A 21,136-nucleotide genomic window follows, 5' to 3' on the forward strand; every position below is an offset into this window, starting at 1 on the left:
AAGTTCTTTCTGCAGCACTTAGTTGATTAAAGGAGACCTTTCGGGGGCTGACAAGATCCTTTCACCCCTTTGGGAGGCTGTGCTTTCCTCCTTCCCCCTTGAAAGATACTCCAGTATTCCAGCTGGTCTCCCATCTCTGGGGTGTGATACAGTGATACAGACACCTCCATCTGCTCACCACAGGCTGACCACATCAGATCGTCTCTACATCCTGGGGTCCTCCTCGAGCTCTCCTACCATTCCTCCAAAAACCACAGAGCTCAAGGACTGTCCAGCAAGCATCCCTCACTCTTGCCAGGTGAGGAACACCGAAGACTTCCTCTGTTTTGTATTGTAGAGGATGTCCTGACGTCACTTCTCCCTCCCAAGTGATCATTTGTCAGAGGCCCTTTGGGCCATCCTCAACTTTAACGCTTCAGAGAATACATTATTGGATAAGTCACTGCCTCACAGCACCAACAGGGCATTACTGCTATTAAAAAGGTAGGACTTTGATTGCAGGGGTTCTTAATTTGGGGAGCAGAAACTTGTGTTATGTAGCTTCCTTTGTAATCCTTTGTGTTTTATTCTATGCATTTAAAAACATCATTCCGAGAAGAGATCCATCCATAAGCTTCACCGGATTGCCACAGAAAAGATGAAGAACTCCTGTGTTAGGGAGAAGCTTGGGGGCATAATGAGGACCTGAGCAATTTCCATAGACAATCCAACCTGTTCTTCTCGTGTTCAATTCTGGGCCCAACGCATAGTGACCCATTTGCAGTACCTGCTCAAGATACAAGTGCCTGTTGTAGTCTGGACACCATGTAGGATCATCCACATGAGGAGAGAGAAAAGCATGATATTGGTGCCCACCAAAAGGATTTACTTAGGTTTCCTTTCTAGTCAAAGTACTTAAATCTTCAATCCAACAGGCAGTGCGGCGACAGGCCAAGGCTAGGGTGGCCGAATCAAAGGACCCAGGTTGGATCTGCTGACTGCCGATGTGATGTTGGCCAAGTGTCACCCGCCCTCTCCAGACTTGGCTCTCCTCACTGTAGAATAGGACCGATGATAAACACGGCCCCCTGAGCTGGGTTCTTGGAGGGGTTCCCTTCTAGGAGATTTCTATGGATGGGCGCGCAGGGGTGGGAAGTTGGAGTCCAGGCTCTGACTCTGCTGCCTTCTGGAGCCTTAAGGAAGAGGGTGGCCGATACTAGCTGGGCTACAACAGCACATACTGCACTGACGGTCCTCGTCTACCAACCAAAGCAGGAATCCGTATGGCTGAACGCTGAAGTGGGACGTTATTACCATTAGACAAAACCAATCTAGGGACGTTCATTAGGCCCCAAACACTCTCTTCAGTGTTGCTCGTTTCCCCCAGATATTTTCATGCTCCGATTAAGAGAATAAGCTGGTGAAAGGGGGGGAGGCGGCCTTGCTATTGGACCTTTTCTCTGTTCCACGTCAAAACTGCAGCCTCACTTTCTGATGTGCCTTTGGTAGGCAGGAGGGCAATTATGCTCAGTTGAGGGAAACGTTTGTTTGAGAATGTTTACCTTAGATTTGGGAAGGGGAAAAAAGCCGTCAAATATGCGGGTGCTTACATTCTAGTGATGCTGAAAAGAGGCATTTCAGTCCAAACTGAAATTTATCCTCCCAGATCCCACCCAAGAAGCAATTAATATGCTGCAGAAAGTCTGGCTCCTCTCCTCTGCAGAAGGAGCTGGTATGCTGGTTCAATGGAGAATCAGGGGAGTCCATCCCTGACTTGCTGGGTGATCGTGAGCAAGCCCTTCACTCTCTCTGTCTAAGTTTCCACCACCGTAAAACATGGGGATCATAATATTTGCCATGTACCTCACAGGGATGTTTTGAGGATTAATGACATAATGTCTGTAAAGAGGTTGGAGTTCCTTGGAAAAAAGACACTACATAAATAGAAAGTAGGCTTATATTTAGGCTTTGCCCAAAATGAGAGGCCTGGTTCCTCTCTGCTTATGAGGTCATCAGAGACTTTATGAAATGTGCTCCAACACCTACTGCTCGAGCCTCAGTAGAGACGTTGTAGACGTCTGAAAAAACTCTTCAGACCCACCTGGTCCAAGGGATGGCCAAGGGAGGGCCTGCTCTCTTTGTCACAGACTCCCACGAGTAGGCAGCTTCCAAGGGAAATGCATTTTGGACAAAGGGCACCGCAATGGTTCTTTGGCCCTCCAAGGAATGTGGTGGAATATTCTTGGAATGTTTTGGCTTGATATGAAACAAAAGTCCAGTCACTTCTTGGATTCAGTGAAAGGCTAAATGTGCCTTCCAGACAAAGACAATTTGGAATTTGGGGAGGATGGGAAAGCTATTTCAGGGAACGGGGTTCATATCTGCAATGGGTATAGCCTTCCTTTGAAGCAGTTGTCGGAGGCCGATAGTTGGGTACTCTGATTGGCAATAGCCGAAATCCTAACCAAAATGTAAACCCATCAGGAGGAAGAGGTTCCTGGTGTTCTTGGAAAGTTCTCAGCTTTTGAACTTGAAGAGATAACAAGGGAACATGGAGAGTCTTCTGATACCAGAAGTTCCATAAATGAAAGACCAGTCAAGTTGTTAAGACCACATCCTCATTTAAAAGCAAAATTGGTCAAACTTCATGGTACGTTGAGCCCAAAGTGTCCCCAAATAAGTCCCTTCAGAGAGTGCGTTGTGAACTCAGCACTCTCCAGAAGCATCAACTGGCAATTTTGATGCTATGTCTATGAAACACTAAAAGTCTGGGCTGGAGAGTGAAAACCGTAGGCAATAAAGTTTTTTTCAAATTTCATCCAGATGTTTTGGCCCACTGAGGTGAGCTTTTCTTTTAGAAGCAGCTCATTTCCCCCACTGACTGTTATTGTTTTTGAACACTGGAATATTGTGTTTTTCTAGAGAAAGGAGATGGAGGAGCCATAACCATCTCAGCTGATCATGTCTACACTAACTAGCGGTCCAGCATTTTTAAGTAAAACATGACCCGAGGAGAACATATAAATGCATTTTACAAGCTTTTTTGAGTGGAAAAGGATGTATTTTATCAGCAAGTATTTTAAACAGGATACATTTGCTGTGACTGGCTCTGTGCACAGGACTCTTCTTGCCTGGGAAGGCCTAGAAGCACCTCCAATAAATGATAGTTTTCTTGAAGGCTTCTAACTCAGTCTCATGCTTTAGTCTAGCTTGCCTCATAGACAACAACCAATGTGACTATTCAGCTGAAAGTGCTGATTTTCAATACTTTTCTCTGAAAACATATCATTACAAGTCAGTCAGCAAGCATTGATTAAGCACCTACTGTGAGCCAGGCTTATGTTAAGTCCTGGGGATACAACAAAGGGCAAAGAGGGTCCCTTCCCTCAGGAAGTACTAGGCTACATGTCATACATGATAGAGTGGGAGGGAGATCCGATCTGTGGGCCCCTTTCTAGGAAGAACTTCAAGGGGAGGAGATTCCTTCTACCAAAGCCAATCGGAATCTTTTCTGCCACTTGTCATCTCTGAGTGTTGCCTAGACCCCGAAGAGGGTTAGTGCTATGCCCAGGGCCACAATGCCAGTCTGTGTCAGAGATGGAACTTAAACCTCCATCTTCCTATTCAGAGCTCCACCCACTCCACCACACTGCCTCTCTAGAGAGAGTTGAGGGAAGGCAGCCTCAGAGAGTTGGGCATCAGCTATTGGGAGGCCAGGAAAGGCCTCTTGCAGAAGATGAGATTGAAGATGATCCACTGAACTGAATTCAAGAGGCAGACATGTTGGATGGGAAAGTATGCAGGGGACAGGTAGGAAGATCAGTGGACAGAGAGGCTTGGAGACGGGAAGCTCTCTGCACTCAAGTCTGGCCTCAGACACCTTGTAGCTGTGTGACCCTGAGCAAATCACTTAACCCCAATTGTCTAGCCTTGGAACCAATATTTAGTATCAAGTCTAAAAGAGAGAAGGAGTACATATATGGTACTGGACAACTCGAAAGTGACATTAGGTCCATTATCGCTAATAATAACAAGGCATTATGGTACTGAGGATGCTATATGTTTTCATCATTCAGGATGCCCCCCTTGCCCCGAAACACATTGGAGTCACTCTACAACTCAGCAGACAACCTTGTCAAGTTCCTACAGCAGGAAAAAATGTTTTTTTGTGGATAACCTGGTGAGGCCCTTCTCTGAAAGGCTCCTCAACATAGAGAACAAAGAACTTGAAACCCAGCCTCAGTCGGTACTCAAAGCCTAAAATTAGGTTTCTTCAACCTATCAGGAACTGTCCCTGCAATGGCTCCAGAGCCCTTCTACACCATTATTATAATCAGGGCTTCCTTCTCATGACAGCTTTGATCCCAGGGCAAGTCTCTCTCCTGCTAGTATCCTTTTTACTTATTGTTCTAAGGAAAAGGTGGGGAAAATATGATTATCCAATACATGATAGTATAGGTGTTATGTGCAAAAAGTATAATAATAGTGATGATGATGAAAGAGTGAATGAAAGCATTTCTCATACATAGTAGCAGAGAAAGAGTATCAACTCTGGAATCAGGATCTGGATTCAAATATCATGCAAGATTCTTACTACTTTTGCTTCCTTGGTCAAGCATTGGTGGGGGATAGAAAGAAGGGAACGAACATGCATTTCCTAAGGCCTTACTGTGTGCCAGGCTTTCTAACCTTCTTATTTTATTCTCACAACTGCCCTGGGAGACAGGTACCACCACCACCATTTATAGCTGAATAAATCGGAGCAGACAGAAGGTAAGTGCTTTGTCTAGTGTCACCCACAAGTAATGTTCAAGGCTAGATTTGAACTCATCTTCCTGACTCCAGGCCAGTGATCTATCCCCTGTAACACATGGCTGTCTCTACTTTGGTAGCTCAGATGAGGACAGATTGGAGAGAAGAGAAACATGAAGCAGAGATTCCAATTAAGAAGTTATTCCAATAGTCTAGGCAAGAAGTGAAGACGACGTGGATGATAGAGGCTGTATGACTAGAGAGGAGACAGATACAAGAGATATTGTAAAGGTAAAATCAGTATCATTTGGCAACTGATTGGATGGTGGGCCAGGGGGAAGGAAGACACCCAGGTTCCTAACTTCAGCGACAGGAAATGTGGGGGCGCCTTTGAGAGTTATCAGGAAGTTCAAAAGAGGGAAGGGTTAGACGGAGACTGTTTTGGATGTGGTGGGACATCCAGCTGGTTTAAGTGTGGCGCCTCACTAGGGCAGATGTTTCTGTATGTATATGAATATATGACATGAGATGATCGTTAAACTTGTGGTAAAGGGTAAGCTCTCCAAGAGCGAAAAAAGTAGATGGTTCAGGAATAGGGGATGGAGAGATGAGCGGCTATAGAAGAAGATCCAGCAGAGAGACAGAGAGACAGAGACAGAGACAGAGAGCAGAGCCACAGAAACGAGTGCCTGAGTCCCTTAGCCTCCTGAGACTCAAGTTCTGAGGCTCCCTCCAGGCTGACAATCCTGTGAGCCTCACACTGGCAGGGCCATGTATGGAAAACTTTACTTCTTGTCCTGGGGAAGGGAAGGGAAAGGATCATTGTTTCCATCTTTCAAGGAGACAACACTGTTGTTCTCTTTGTGACCGTGTGTTTACATCTATCCACATATTTTGGGGAATGGGATAAAAAGCAGACCCCAATTCCCCTTCTTGGGAAAGACTCACCCCTTTTGAGGAGGTTGAAGAATCAGAAAAGGAAGGTAAGGGCGCCCTCTTCCTGTCACCGAGGCTGACTGCAGGCATCTTTGTCAGGAGTTGCTGCAAAGGCAATCAGAGACACAGAATGGTAAAACACAAATACAGCGGGGAGAGGATCTGGATAAGACAAAGCTGCCTGCCTGCCCTGAGCTTCCATTCCTCCTCTCACCTTTAGCTCCCAAACTTCTCAAGCAAAGGCCACCTCTGCTGCTTCCACTCAAGTCCAGTCTCTATGGAAGGCCACCAGAGTGCACCACAATGCAGAGAGCTGGGCCTAGAATCTGGAAGGCCTGAGTTCAAATTCAACCTAACTGTGTAAGCCTAGGCAGGTCACTTCACCTTTGACTGCCTCAGTTTCCTCAACTGTAAAATGAGGGTCCCAATAGCATTTTCTTCCCAGGGTATTTGTGAGTATCTAATGAGACAATAATTATAAAGTGCTTAGCACAGTGCTAGGCACATAGATTAGTTAGTGGTAGTCTCTCGGTGAAGTTGCTTAATAAATGGTATTCCTCCTCTCTTTACTACTCTAATAAAACTGCCTTTTTAAAAGGTCACCAAGCTAACTTTTCTAAGTCCCTCTGGCCCAATGGACTTCACACATCTTGCCTCTGATAAGTTAAACCTCCTCCTTCACCTTGGTTTCCAATGGACCAGAGGCCTCGAAGGTCCCTTCTAGTTCTAGACCTACGATCTCATGATGATACGTCTTCTTCCCCTTCCTGAGTACCAGTGAATAGTAGCCCTTTCAATGGTGTCTGACTCTGTAACCCTATTTGGGGTTTTCTTGGCAGAGATCCCTCCAGCTCATCTTACAGATGAGAAACTGAGGCAAATAGGGTTAAGCAGTTAAGTCCAGGGTCACACAACTAGGAAGTGTCTGAGGCTAGATTTGAACTCAGGAAAATGAGAGACTCCAGGCCTAGAACTTTATCTATTGTGCCACTGGCTGCTCTGAATCATGGAAGTATTTTTGATCATTTATTATGTGCCCAGCATGGTTCAAAACATGATTGGCAATACAGAAAAAGACACAATTTACCCAGAAAAACAAGAATGAAACAAGGGAAATAAACAATAGCACAGAAATGACTATATATGATGAAGTGCTGAATTTTGTGGAACAGATGATAACTTATAATAAGTCATGTTCTGTGGAAGGAAGGCCTTTCCCAGTTCCCCCCAGCTACTATCATCTTCCCTCAGAAATGAACTTCCTTTTACACTTGAAAGGACCAGAGTCAAGTGAGCTGATTAATAATGAAGCAATTGTTCTGCCTCGCTTAGCCCTATTATCTTTATCATGAAGAAACACATATCTATTAAATCAAACAGAGATATGAACTAGATACAACACCCCCCCCCTAACACTTAATATTGAACGAGGTGCAAAAGGAAGTCTCTTCAGATTAGCTGTTCATGCGCTTTGGGGTGACATATGCCACTAGACAAGCCAATTGGTCAATAAACTTTTATTAAGTATCTACTATATATCAGATACTGATTTTTTCAAAAGAGTAAAAAAACAGTCCCCACCCTCAAGGAGTTTACAATCCAGTTGGGAAGGAACAGCTAGGTAGCACAGTGGATAGAACATCAGGCCTGGAGTTGGGAGGACTTGGATTCAAAACTGTCTGTAGATACTTCCTAGCGGTGTGACCTTGGGCCAGTTACTTAATCCTGATTGCCTAGTCCTTGCAGTTCTTTTGCATTAGAATTGATATGAAGATAGAAATCAAGGGTTTAAAAAACCACAAAAACAACCCAATGGGATACACAAGTAAAGATATATGTGCAATATAATTGAAAGTTATGTTGAAGGAGCAGTTGTTAGGTGAGAAGCCTGGAGATGGGAGGTCCTGGGTTCGAATATGGCCTCAGACCTTTCTTAGCTGTGTGACCCCAGGCAAGTCACTTAACTCCAACTACCTAGCCCTTGCTGTTCTTCTGTCCTAGAATTCATACTAGGACAGAAAGTGAGGATTTTTTAAAATATTATTAATAAAAGCTGATCCATCTTGAAGCCATTTGCTGATCCCTAGTGACCAAGATGTTGCTACCTTGATTGTACTTTAATAAACTTTTCATTCTCTTTATTCTGAATTTTCCCTTTTTAATCAGGGTGAAAGCCTAAACAAAGATTTTTCCTTTCAACAATATATAGGAAAGTTAGGAAATAATTAAAAGAAGGAAGGCAATAGAATTAAGAGGGGATTGGGAAAGGCTTTCTGTAAAAATGGGATTTTAGTTGGGCCTTGAAGGAAGCCAGGAGGTGGAAACAAGGAAGGAAAACATTCCAGACATGGATAGAGACATGAGGGGGATAGTCAGAGAAAATGCCCAGAGATGAAGTATCCTATCTGTAAAACAATCAGGGTGTCAGGGGCACTGGATTGAAGAGTACATGGCAGAAAAGAAAGTTGTAAGAAGACTGGGGCATTGGGTGGGAGGGCAGAGGAAGGGGTTAGGCTATGAAGGGCTCTGAACACCAAACAGAGGATTTTGTATTTGATCACCTACAGGCTCTAGAGGACTACTAAGTTTATTGAATGGCAGTGGGGCAATATCATGGGCCTGCAGTTTGGGAAAATCACTTTGGCAGCTAAAGTGGAGGATGAATGGAGCACAAAGAGAGTTCAGGTAGACAAACCCACCAGGCAGTTATTATAACAGTCTAGGGTGAAAGTGATGGGGGCCAGTATCAAGGTGGTGGAAGTGTCAGAGTAGAGAAGGGAGCACACTGGAGAGATGTTGCAAAGGTGAAATCAATAGGCACTGGCAACAGTTTGGATATGGGAGACAGAAATGAAGAGGAGAGGCAAGGAGAGGAGAAAAGGAAGAGAAGACAAAAGAAGGGAAGGGAAAAGAAGGGAAGAGGAGAAGAAGAGAGGAGAGGAAAGGGGAAGAGAGAAGAGAAGAGAAGAGAAGAGAAGAGAAGAGAAGAGGAGAGGAGAGGAGAGGAGAGGAGAGGAGAGGAGAGGAGACGAGAGGAGAGGAGAGGAGAGAAGAGGAGAGAAGAGAAGAGAAGAGAAGAGAACATCTGGGTTGTGAGCCTGAGAGACTGGAAGGATGGTGAATCCTTTTGCAGTAATAGAGAATTTGAGGGGGAATGGGGATAGTAAGATAATGAGTTCTCTTTTAGGCATTATGTTTAGCTTAAGATATCTATTGGACATTTAGTTTAAGAGGCAATTAGAGATGTTAGATTGGAAGTTAGCAGAGAAATTAGACTGGATAGGGAGTTTTGAGAATTAGCATAGAGATGATAATTATGAGATGACCAAGTGAAGTAATGTAGAGGAAAAAGAAGGCCAGGACAGAGTCCTGAGGGACACCGACAGTTAAAGGAAATTACCTAGAGCAGTGATGGCAAACCTATGGCATGGGTGCCAAAGATGGCATACGGAGTACTCTCTGTGGGCACTCAGCCACCCTCCCTCTCCACCCCACACACACCAGAGTTAATTACTAGAAAGATAGAGGGACTCTAGCAGAGCTGCTCCCTGCCCCCTCTCTACCACATCTGATGACATTTTTCCACATCACCTGCCCCTCTGCCCAGCAGCCCAATGGGAGCATATAGGGGATAAGGCGGGAGGCTCACAGGGGACAGAGCTTGAGGGGAGTGGGGTACTCAGGCCACTCCCCTCCCCATTTCTACACTCCCTGAGGACATTCCTCACTTCACCTACCCCTCTACCCAACAGCCCAGTGGGAGAACTTTTTTCCCTCCCATGTGGGGTAAGGGGGAATGGGGTATACCCAGCATGTGGGGGGAGGGGGAGAGGGGCACAGCACCCAGTCTCTGGGGGTGGGTGGGCATGTCACTCAGTTTGGAGGAGGGTGGGATGGGGGCAGGGCCCAGCACTCCATCTCTAAAAGGTTTACTCTCACTGACCTAGAGGACAATCTAGCAAAGGAGACAGAGAAGGAGCAGTCAGAGAGGTAGGTGGAGAACCAGTAGAGAGGATGTCCTGAAAACCCAGAGAGGAGAGTATCATGGAGGAGAGGATAATTGACAGTCTGCAGAGAGATCAAGAAAAAGGAGGACTGAGAAAAGGCCATTGGATTTGGCAATAAGAGATCACTGGTAATTGGAGAGAATGGTTTTAGTGGAATGATAAGGCCCAAAGCCAGATTGTAGAGGAAGTGCAGGCACTTATTGTAGAAAGCTGAAGGATTTAGTACAAAGGGCAAAGAGGACCATAATTAGTGGGGATGAAAGGATTACATGAGAATTTTTTCAAGATGGGGAAGACATGGGCATGTTTGCAGGCAGTGGGAATGGAACTAGTAGAGAGGGAAAGATTGAAGATAAGCCAAAGAGTTGAGGTGGCAGAAGGGGTAATTTGTTGGAGGAGATGAGATGTAATGGGATCTGCCTCATCATGAGACAAGTGAAGGAGAAGAGTGGGAGCAGGCATCGTATCTGAGTGATAGGAGACGAGGAAGAAGAGAGAACAGGGAATTCATGGTAAATGGTCTCAATTTTACCTGCAAAATATGAGGTTCTTGAGTCCCAGTTAAGAGGCTGTAGGGGCCCAGGAGCCATGGGAGGCTTGAGGAAGGATGAAAAGAGCTATGAGGGCCACTTAGCAGAAGAACGAGTTGATAAGGGAAGTAGAGTCGGATTACTGTGGAGAAATGAGGCCTCAGGAGAGAACTACTTTTTACAAATTGCTCTTAATAAATGCCCTTTTCCAAAAGCTAATTGAGTCTGGCTGACTAACTGATATAAATTTATAATCAAGGAGAAAAGCACACCAAAGGGGGCTCATGAGCTTAGCATTAGCAAACAACCCCCGGCACCACAGCACACCCAGAACCATGAGAAGAGACACACGTAGCAGCTGTCTTTGGGGGGGGGGGGGCCAACCTGAACATGTGAATGGAAGTTGGGAGAGTAAGTCCAGAGCATATCCTACACGGTATACATATCGGGAACATACCGAGTCAAACCATTTCTACATCTTGCCCTGAATCTGAGCTCCCTGAGGGCAGGGATGCGGTTCTGTGCTTTTCTCTGTACCCTTATTGGCACATAGCAACCACTTCATAAATACTTGTTTCCTGACTGGCTGGCTCGCCAGTTATGTTATAGTGGGGATTCCTTCCTAGTGTCAGTTGGGCTAGATGATCTCAGTGGTTCCTTTGTCTTTAGGTTTGATTGAAAAGTTTGTGATTGTGTGATATAATGAAGTAATATTTAAGGAGGAGAAGTCTGGAAGCTATAAACAGGATGGAGAGAGGCAAGAGCCTGAACTCAGAGAAGACATAAGGGCAATGCCAAGGACATTTTGGAAAGAAAATCACTGGAACTCTACTTTGGTGACTGATATTTGGCAATGGGAGGTGGGGAGTGGGCCCTCCCTCATTGCAGCTTAGATTAAGTGACTCCAAGGCCATCTAGCTATTTCTCCATCTTATTTCCTCTCAGCTAATTATATGTGTTGAATAAAGGAAAGGAATAGCCTAAAAGTATCTCCAAGGTTCAGTGGGGTTGGATTTGCAATTGTCTCTTCATATTTTCCTCTTAAGTGCTTTTGTGACCAAACATATACCTTTGCTTGATGACTGGCCTATTGAGGCTAACTTTACAAGCATCCATGTCCTTAGTCGTCTTTTCCAACAAATTTGGCAACAGCAAATATCCTTGTTAATGCAGAACCACTCTATTAGGAGGGGACAAATGTAGGCCACCCACCAATAATTAACGATATATTATTATTAGCCATTTCGTTAGCAATCCTCTGATTGTATCAAAAAACTCAATTAGTGGTTAGTCTTGATCATGCCTTTTTGTAAAAACCCAAAAGATCGTACCCTAATCAGAATCCCCAAACCCTGAACTATTTGGATGAAGACAAGACTGACACTAAACAGCAAGTGGCAGGAAATGAATGACCTGTGGAGGAATTTGATCCCTCTCAGTGATCATGTGGATGAGCAGGAAAGTTTCTGAGTCCACCCTGAAACTAGCTTTAACCAATATTTTTGTGCCTGAATTGTGAACTGTGTTCCTGGCAAGTTCTGATAAGATACCATAGTAGCCAGGAGGAAAACTTTGCAAATAATTGAGATAATGTTATTGTTACAGAAAAATGGTCTCTCTCTGATCATGTATTTCCAAGGAGGAATTCTCATTGAGGTCATGTTCCATTACTATGACTATCTTGATTTAAATTGCTTTTAAATTAATTTTGTCCATCGTTTTATAATAGTACCTAGTGTTTTAAACAACTCATGAACATTAGTTTATCATCTTCATAAAAATCCTGAGGTAAAATTATTATTATCAGACTGAGGACAGTTATAGTTAAAGAAATAATGTGATGTTGACAAATGATAGCACTGGGTTCCCATTAAACTAGTTTCTGGCATTTGAAAAGTCAAATGTTTCTGAGTATAAGTGTGGGAAAACGGCAGTAAGATTCACAGACCACTGAAATAAAGTATAGAGTTTTCTTTCCTTTTTTAAAGCCTTTCCCTTCTGCCTTAAGAGTGAATCCCAAGTATTGGTCCCAAGGCAGAAGACTAGATAGGAAGGGCTAGGTCCTATGGTTAAGTGACTTGCCCAGGGTCACACAGCTACAAAGTGTAGATCTTTCAAAAGAGTAAGCAAAACGCTCAAATAACATTTGAGAACACTCCCACTAAGCATATGTGATGAAATCTATCCAAGTCCTTTAAATTAATTGAAGATCTGAAGAGTTCACTTACATTATTTAATGGTAGGACAAGAAGACAACCACATAGTCTCAAGCCCCAGAACATGTGCTCCCTGACAGAAATATTAGTTTGCCAAGTTATTCGATACAATCTTCTATTCAATACGGCAATGTTTCTAAAGATATTTGCACCTGGCTAAGAATGTTTGAAACCAAACCTTGATCTTTTCAAATCTTACAGAAAAGTTAAAATTTTGAATATTTAATATTGGTCTCAATCTTTCAAATATTTTAATACCAAAACTAGTACACATGATGCACTTTAGAAACCTGACTGATGATAACAAGAAGATGACATCTCGACCCCAAAAACTAATGGCATCTTAGACTGCATTAATAGAAATTTAATATCCTGAAGGTGGCAGATGATGGTGCCAACACCTTTATATCACATCTGCTCGGTTGCGGGTGCCAAAATTTAAGAGGGACATTGACAAGTGGAAGCATGTCCAAAAGAGGGTGACCAGGATGGGAGGTCTAGGTTCCAAGAAGTTCAAAAATTTGTGGAGAAGAGTCTTAGAGGGTGGGAAGAGGTGTGAGTATGATTCCTGCCTCAAGTATTTGAAGGATTGCTTATGGAAGAAGTATGTAAGGGGGATAAAGGCTTTGCCATGATGACAGGAATGTCAGCAGAGGCCACCAGCTTGTGCCCTAGGGAAGAAATTATCTTTTTGCCCACTGGTCTATGAGTCAATGGGAGATTGTTCTCACTTGATCATGGTAGGGTGGGGTGGTGGGGATGTGGAAACAATGATCCTACTGAATGGTTTTTTTCTGTTAGTTATTTTGCTAACATGTTGCAATTAAATATTTTGCTATTAATACTACTTGGTATATGAGTAGAGTGCACACCAACGGGCATTAAAGCCATATATTTAATCCGCATTTAAACCTGAGTAGTACAGGGATCCCAGAGTGGAACAGAATTTCTATAACAAGGATCAGATTTGTTCTGGTTGGTGGCAGAAAGTAGAACTAGGAGCAGTTGATGACAGTCCTAGAAAGCCTATTTTAGCTGAGTAAAAGGAAGAGCTTCCTAACGATGAGAACTGGTCAACAATGGAATATTGGCTGTCAGTAAGTCTTTAAGCAACAGCTGGAGAATCATCAATCAAGGATGTTGTAGAAGGGACTCATGTTCAGGACTGGGCTTAATTAGGTTACCCCTGAGCTCCCATCAGCTCTGTAATTCCAATTTCACCTTCGGAAAGGGCCCTTCCAAACCGCACCACAAGCAATCGCAAAGAGGAAGGACAATCTAGCTAATATTAAATCTTAGTGCAAAATATTATTCCAAAGATCTCCTCCATTTGAAAAAAGGATAACTGTGACTAGATAGAAACACAGTTAAAATGAAGATTCATCAAATATTTGTAATTTAAGCAAAGAAGAGGACCTCCTCCCCTAATGCGGCTTGCAACCTTAAGAGAGAAGCCTTTGAGTTTCTTGAGTCCCAGAGAGGTAAAGCTATTTGCCAATAGTCACACATTCAGTAAGTAGCAGAGGCAAGCTCTGAACTTTCTTCTTGGCTTTAGGTTCAGTACTCTAATTATGCTGCCTTCCGTGAATGTTAAAATGACGCACATCCTCATAAAATAGATTTTGTCTAAGAGAAAATCTCTTGGCCACTCTGAAAGTTTCAAGAATCTCATGTAAAAAATAGACTCGAATACAGGACTACAATCCCCACATTCCCATGAGATTACAAAGCATTTTGGGGAAGTGGAGCAAAGGCTTGTGGGGATTGTAGTCCTGTATTCGAGTCTATTTTTTACACTCAAAAGATCCAAACTCTTAGATTGGAGCGGCCTGTTACTGTTACTAAAGGAAACATCAAGTTTGGATGTGTTTCCCTCTCTTTTTTTTTCCTGTAAAGAAGCAAGTTTATTGATAATTCCTGGGCTGAGTGGAATCATCTCACAGAGGCTAAGCCCCCAATATTTGGAACAGGCAACTTATGTACGTTTCTCTCTCTTAAACAGGCTTTCCCAAAAGTTTTTAGTGTTACCTTGAGTTCTGAAAGTTCTAAACGTATGAAGATTTTTGGGACATCCCAAATGCCTTTATTCACTGTTAGGAAAATACAGACACCCGGGGCAGCTAAATGTGGCTAGAGAGCTAGGCTTGGAGACTGGAGGTCCTTGGTTCAAATCTAACCTCAGATACTTCCTAGCTGTGTGACCCTGGGCAAGTCACTTTACCCCAATTGCCTAGCCCTTTTAGCTCTTCTTAGAATTGTTCCCAAGACAGAAGATAAAGGTTTTGTTTTTTTAAGAGAAATAACCTAGACTCCTAATAAGAGGATAAGATGCACATCCTTCCCTTCTCTCTGTGGAGATGGCAACTATGAACATAAAATCCTACATATAACATTGAACTCGGTAGATGTTGTAGGTTGGTTTTGATTAACTATTTTTGTCGCTTTTTTCCATATTCAGTTTAAGAAATAGTTTCCTGAGAGAAGGATAACAGAAGGATATTTGGGGAAATGTAGGTAATGTCGAAACAAAATAGTCATGTGATACAACCTATCCTGAAGATGCCTCCGAGACAATTTCCTATATACTGGGCCTTCTACCTGTGCTCCTTTCTCATCTCAAACCTTTTTTTACCTGTTAAAATCCTACTCCTATCTTCCTTCATGAAAGCCTTCTTGATCTGCTCCATCTGGAAATGGTGATTCCTTTCATGAACTTTGAATGAGAGCATTTTGTACTTGTCTCAATCTCTTCTTCCGACATGTCAAGCAATCTGTAATCTCATAAGTGTAGATATTCCATCAACAAACAGAATGCAATCCTCATTCTAACCCTTAGTGCACCAGCTTTCATAAGCTACCAGTGACCAGTCTTCTGGTAATAAATGTCTCCCAACGCAGCTCAGCTAGGCCTCAAACACATGCATATTTCATCATCATCATCACACCCTACAAATGTTACTTCATTTTACCTTCATAACAACACTGGGACATAGATACTCTTATTATCCTCATTTTACAGACGAGGAAGCTGAGGCAGACAGAAGTGAAGTGACTTGCCCAGAGTCACAATTGCTGGTAAATATCTGAGATCAGATTTGAACTCTGGTTATCCTGAATCCAGGCCCACTGTTCTATCCACTGGGCCACCAGTTGTTGATTATCTCCATAGCTTTGTAAGCCCTGCCAGAGCTTGAACTTTGCCTTCACTGTTCTGAAGAATTCTGACCTGGCTCCCTACAATAATGAGACACCAATGTAAGGTCTCAGTCTTTTGGGCTTCTCTTGTCCCATGCTGCCTTTTGGAGAGAGGTTGTGTAGACTGTCCTACAATATAAGCTCAAGGGTCCCATCTTATTCCTTTCTGCATCTCTCCCAGAGGAAGGCCTCTAGCACAATAAGCAGTGTTCTGCCATCAAGCCCTGCTCCAGTTTCTCACTGTAAAGTGGAACTGACCGCTTCTTGGAAGCCAGTCTAGCAAGACACAAGCTCTAGCAGTTTCTATGATCTGAGAAAGCCTTTGAGGGCAGTCCTGGTGGTGAACCAATACTGTTGTCTGAAGAGCAACTTGGCTTAGTTGGTAAAGTCTTGTCCCCAAATTGGATGACTGGGTTTTTAGGCTCCAACAATCCTTGACATTGTCTCCCCAGTTACAGAAGGGTTCCAAAGTGCAGCCAAAGATGGTAGATTCGCCCCAGTAAAATGACGGGTCCTTTTGGTATTTGATTCACTTGGCTCTGGAACTTCCACCTAACTTGGGTTTAATGTGAGGGAAATACATGACTCAGGTCTCTATCCAGTACCTTCCCAGACCGGGCGGGAACCACAAATCAAATAGTAAAGCACTCGGTTGAAACTTAGAGCAATCTAACTAACAGGAAAACCATATAGCAGGATCACTCTTGGTCCCACCCCATAAACAAATATGAACAATCAATATCCCACTGACTCATATACCTGTGGGAAAAGAAGAACCCATTCACCCCCAGGGAAATTCATTTTCTGAGGGAAGGGTGAGATGCATTGCATTGTGGCTGGAAAGGCTCACCAGGGAGATTCTTTGCCTTTGAAATGGTCATAAGCTTGTGCACTAATTCCTTCTCATCTCTTCTCCCAAAGTTCTACCTTCTAGGCCTCTGACTGAGATAGCTTCTCTGGGGTCACTGCCCCTTCAGCCACTCACTGTGGCCTAGAATACTCTTCTGCTTTTTGATGTAGCCCACAGGACCTGAAGATTATTCGTACACTTTGGTCTCTCTTTTCTGCTGGCCTCACAGCTCTGCCAATGGGGGTATCCAAATGCTTCCTCAGAGAAATTGCCACAGAGGGGCCCTAATCCTTCCTCTTGGCTGAGTTAGGACAATTGCCCTGTTGGGGAGGGGGAAAGGTAAGTAAGGCTCCTCACTGTGTCCACACAATGCTCTGCATGTTTGTGAAGCCAGTGCAGCTCTTCTAGAGAGATAATCACCTGCTCCCTCTGCATGGGTCATAGACTTAGAATAAGAAGAGACTTCAGAGACCTTCTAGTCCTACAATATTATTTTACAGATAAGGAAACTGAGGCCCAGGAAAGATGTGACTTGAACAAAGTCACACAGGTAGTAAACATCAGAAGTGGCAAGTATCAAATCCAAGTCCTCTGATGCCAAGGTCAGTCCTTTTTCCACTATACCAGGAAGGAAACAAACTTTTGTTAAGCATCAACCATGTTCCAAATACTGCACTAAGGATCACACATATTTCATTTGATCATGAGACGTTGGTGCTATTATTACCTTCATCTTATGGTTAAGGAAACTGAGGCAGACAGAGAATGACTTGCCCAATTTCATACATCTGGCTGAGGCCAGATTTGAACTCAGGCCAGTGCTCTATCCAAGCTGCCTCCCTTTTGATTGCCATCCTACTCCACCCATCAGCTCCTTCCCTGACAAGTAAATTCTGTTTACCATGCCAAATATCAGGAGGGTAAGGACACTCTTTGTTGCCATTCTTGCTGTCACATTAAGGCCCCAGTCCCTTATACATATGGGCAAGAATGGCACTGGCTGAGGTGGCAAGGGAAGAGAATTAACATCTGGGTAAGGTGCTTCACAGATCCTTCCATCTGAGTATCCAATTCTCTCCCAGAGAGCCCGCCCATTGCCAAGCCCATCATGGGCAAGTAGGCACTTAAGAAATACTGTTAAATGAATGTTGTTGAAAAGCTTGAAGGGAAACTGTGAGGCAGACCTTTCAACACTTCTGCTCAGGCTGTGGGCTGCTATAAGTCATCACTGCTGAAGTTTGCTCTTTCTGACCTCCAGGGGCCTCTCAGCACTTTGAAACCCCAACTTATACCAAGCAGAAACCTGAAGACATTATTCTAACTTCTAAGCACACGCACCTAAAAGATAACCCATTGATAAGAGTGGCAGTCAACAACTTTGTCTCAACTGAGACTAATAAAACTATATCCTTCTTCCTTCAGATCCCCTCAGACATTACTCTTTCCTTCCAAAAAAGGAGAGAGAAAAACCCTCTGGGGTTAACATGTTCATATTCATAAATTACATTAGATTTGCAAAAGTTTGGGAAGACACTGCAGTCCCAAGGAGACCTTTCCTTTACACTTGTTTAGATATTAAACAATGCTTCTGTTCACTAAGTTTCTGTTTGTTTTAAGTTGGGATCTGAGGGATCTTTAAGGTCGGATGGCGTTTTGTTGTTTTTTACTACAGCCTAAAGAATTTGTCTTCTTGTCATATTTTCTCAAATGAAAATTTAGAAACACAGAAATGGTCTTGGAATAATCAAGCAGCCCCATCAAGTCACACTGTGTAGCACTCTCAATGTCTAACGGGCACCACATGGCAATAGCATTTTCTCAATGAAAAACCCACCAACTTTCCATAGAATCTTATTTTTGGAAAACTCCCCATTTACCAAGGAACTTATCTAAAATAAGATTAAACCAGTTCTAGCACAACTCTATCAAAATACTCATTACTCATCACCTTTTCTTCCAATGGAACCTTCATATCCCTTCTCCAATTTCAGAACCAAGTTCTCATGCTAAGATTTGAACAGAATGACATCCAACCCATATTCCTATATAGATTACTCATTTTGTCTGACATTTTCCTGATTTATCAATACTTCTTTCTTCCTCTTCTAAGTGGAATATATACAGATGATTCTTGCACCTCTTCCCAATAACAATAGCACGGAAATAACTCTCTGATATAGCAGATTATGATTCATTCCCAAAAAAATGACTTATTAGGTTGATGGGCTACAGTCATCCAGCTTTCTCCCCCCAGCCCCCACTTTGCTTTTCAGAAGATAATTACATTCTATGATGCAGAGCATAAAAATAAATGGAATTTTTCCCATTTGGAAAAAAGAAAACCATAGTAAAAGGATGACAGTTCCATGATGAGGGGAGGTGTGTGGTTTTAAAGGGTGAATATTCTCTATAGATAGTGTGCCTCCTCCAACGTTTTCAATAATCGACTCCACTTCCAAGAAACTCTGAGAGGTTCTTGCCAGCACTACAGTGTATCAAATAAGGCATACATGCTTCATGAGATCCGGTGCTACAAAAGAGAAGCTGGACCACAAAAGACAAGACATTAGCTCAGCAGAACAAAATTAACTCAGAATACTAAGTTCTTCTCATACACTGACTGGGACAGAAAACAATCAGAAGGAAATGAAATACATAAAGACATACATATTTCACACTTGAAACTTTTTTTTTAAACCCTTAAACTTCCATCTTAGAATCAAAATTGTATTTTGATTCCAAGGTAGAAGACTGGTAAGGACAGGCAATGAGGGTTAAATGACTTGCCCAGGGTCACAGAGCTGGAAGTGTCTGAGGTCACTTTTGAACCCAGGACCTTCTGTCTTTGGGTCTGACTCTCTATCTAGTTAAACATATAGCTGCCTTCATATATTTCACACTTAAAGTGTTATCTCTGGCATTGAAATGCTCTGTATTATAATTTATGAAAACAAGCTCATATGAATTATGTAAAATATATAAGTATTTTAGAGATAAGAAAAATATAGTATATATCTATTATACAATAATGTAATTTATTATCTTATTATGTATATTACATATAGCATATGATATATATTTTATATGCAATATAACACACACATATATATATATATAAGTATAATATACTCTTGATTCAAGATTCCTGAGTCTTTATTCTTTGGAAACTTGGGATAAGCATTTCACAGTTATTTGTGAAATAGACACAAAAATATAGATGTATTTCAGAAAATAAGAAATTTTCATAGCCTATGGCTCTTATCTGAAAATATTCACACTATAGAGTAAACATTTTAGCTTCCCAGATAACCACAATGGACAAAAATCATGTCTCCACAGACAAAACTCAGTAGTAGCATGAGCCACCACACCCCATCTAAAAGCTTCTGGGTAGACTGTCTACACATGTCAGCACTTAGCAGTGGTTTTCAGGCAGGCTTGGCTGGATGTCCCTGATTATAAGGGATCATTTTTTTTCCTACTCAGACTTACTACCAAGATTTCATACATTCATAGGATTCAGAGTCAACCCACTCATTTTGTAGCTGATGGAAATACGGACCAGAGAAATTAAATGACTTGACCCCAGTCATACAGCAAGTAAGTAGCAGAGCTGGGTTTCTAATTCAGGTCACTTGATCCCAAATCATTAGATTTTTTAAAATTGGAAACTACCCTATCCAGTCACTTTAATCAATAATGAGCTCCACACCTGGGACTAAAGGGTTCCTAACCAGATAAAAGTATGTCTGCCTTTGGACAGCATGTCCTGAGTTGGTTTGTCGCTGTTTCAATTTACTAGAATACAAAAAGTTATATTCACATCAACTTCCCAAATATTACAAGTGTTCTGCAAAGCCCTAACCTTTTACAGGATGAAATTCAGCCTATACAACTGTAGACCCTTGATAAAGTGAACAAATATTAATGAGACATAAGTAGCAGGATAACATACTTAATGTGGAAGGAATTAAAGACAGTCAAGCAGCATTTAGAGTCGGGGGTGGTGGTGGACTGCATTCAACAGAAACATATTAGCTATCAATCAAATATTTTTCAAATAGAGGCAGTATTAGGCATTTTTGTAAATTTCTCCATTTTCACATCTTGTGTTAATATAAGGATCTTTTTTTCTAATTCTTATAACTTTATCTTCTCATATCTCAAAATAACATTCTCACATTGCCCTCCTTATAAGCTATTAATCCCCAAACATAATCAAAGATCATATAAGAAACAGAACAGTATACAACTGCTGCCACCCATGGGTAGATAATATATTAAAAGCAGGATCAGAAGAAACTACATCTCAAATATAAGTGATCATTTGTAGGAAACAGCATGTTAAGTACAAGTCATGAAGAGGAGCTATATCACAGAATTACCAAAATATGTAATAATACCAGAAAAGGATGGGTCTTAAATGCCAGCCTGGGATGATATAAGCAAATTAGTAGAGCATGGTAAAATTTACCCATCACATTAAAGGATAAGGGAAGAACTTATAACCAAACAAGAGATATGATCATGTAATATAAAATGGATCACTTCAATTGCATTAAATTTTGATTTTTTTGCATAAACAAAATCAATGCAGCCAAGATTAGAAGAAAAAAAAACAAGAAGCAGGATTGGGGGGACTTAGAGCAAATTCTAATAAAGATTTCATTT

General features: G+C 42.3%; 1 protein-coding gene across 8 annotated transcripts in view; it reads right to left on the bottom strand.

Moving 5' to 3' along the window:
- Window positions 1-21,136, bottom strand: part of HORMAD2 (HORMA domain containing 2) — a 133,403-nt gene that overhangs the window by 52,917 nt on the left and 59,350 nt on the right. For all 8 annotated transcript variants that reach the window (XR_466152.3, XM_007490543.3, XM_056821506.1 and 5 more), the window contains one exon: window positions 5,680-5,772. Coding sequence is in view for 7 of the 8 variants with exons in the window: in XM_007490543.3 (XP_007490605.2) it covers window positions 5,680-5,772 (93 nt within the window). In the remaining variant the exon portion in view is untranslated. The remainder of the gene's footprint in view (window positions 1-5,679; window positions 5,773-21,136) is intronic.

Source organism: Monodelphis domestica, chromosome 3 (genome assembly GCF_027887165.1).
Source record: "Monodelphis domestica isolate mMonDom1 chromosome 3, mMonDom1.pri, whole genome shotgun sequence".
Classification (NCBI taxonomy): domain Eukaryota; kingdom Metazoa; phylum Chordata; class Mammalia; order Didelphimorphia; family Didelphidae; genus Monodelphis; species Monodelphis domestica.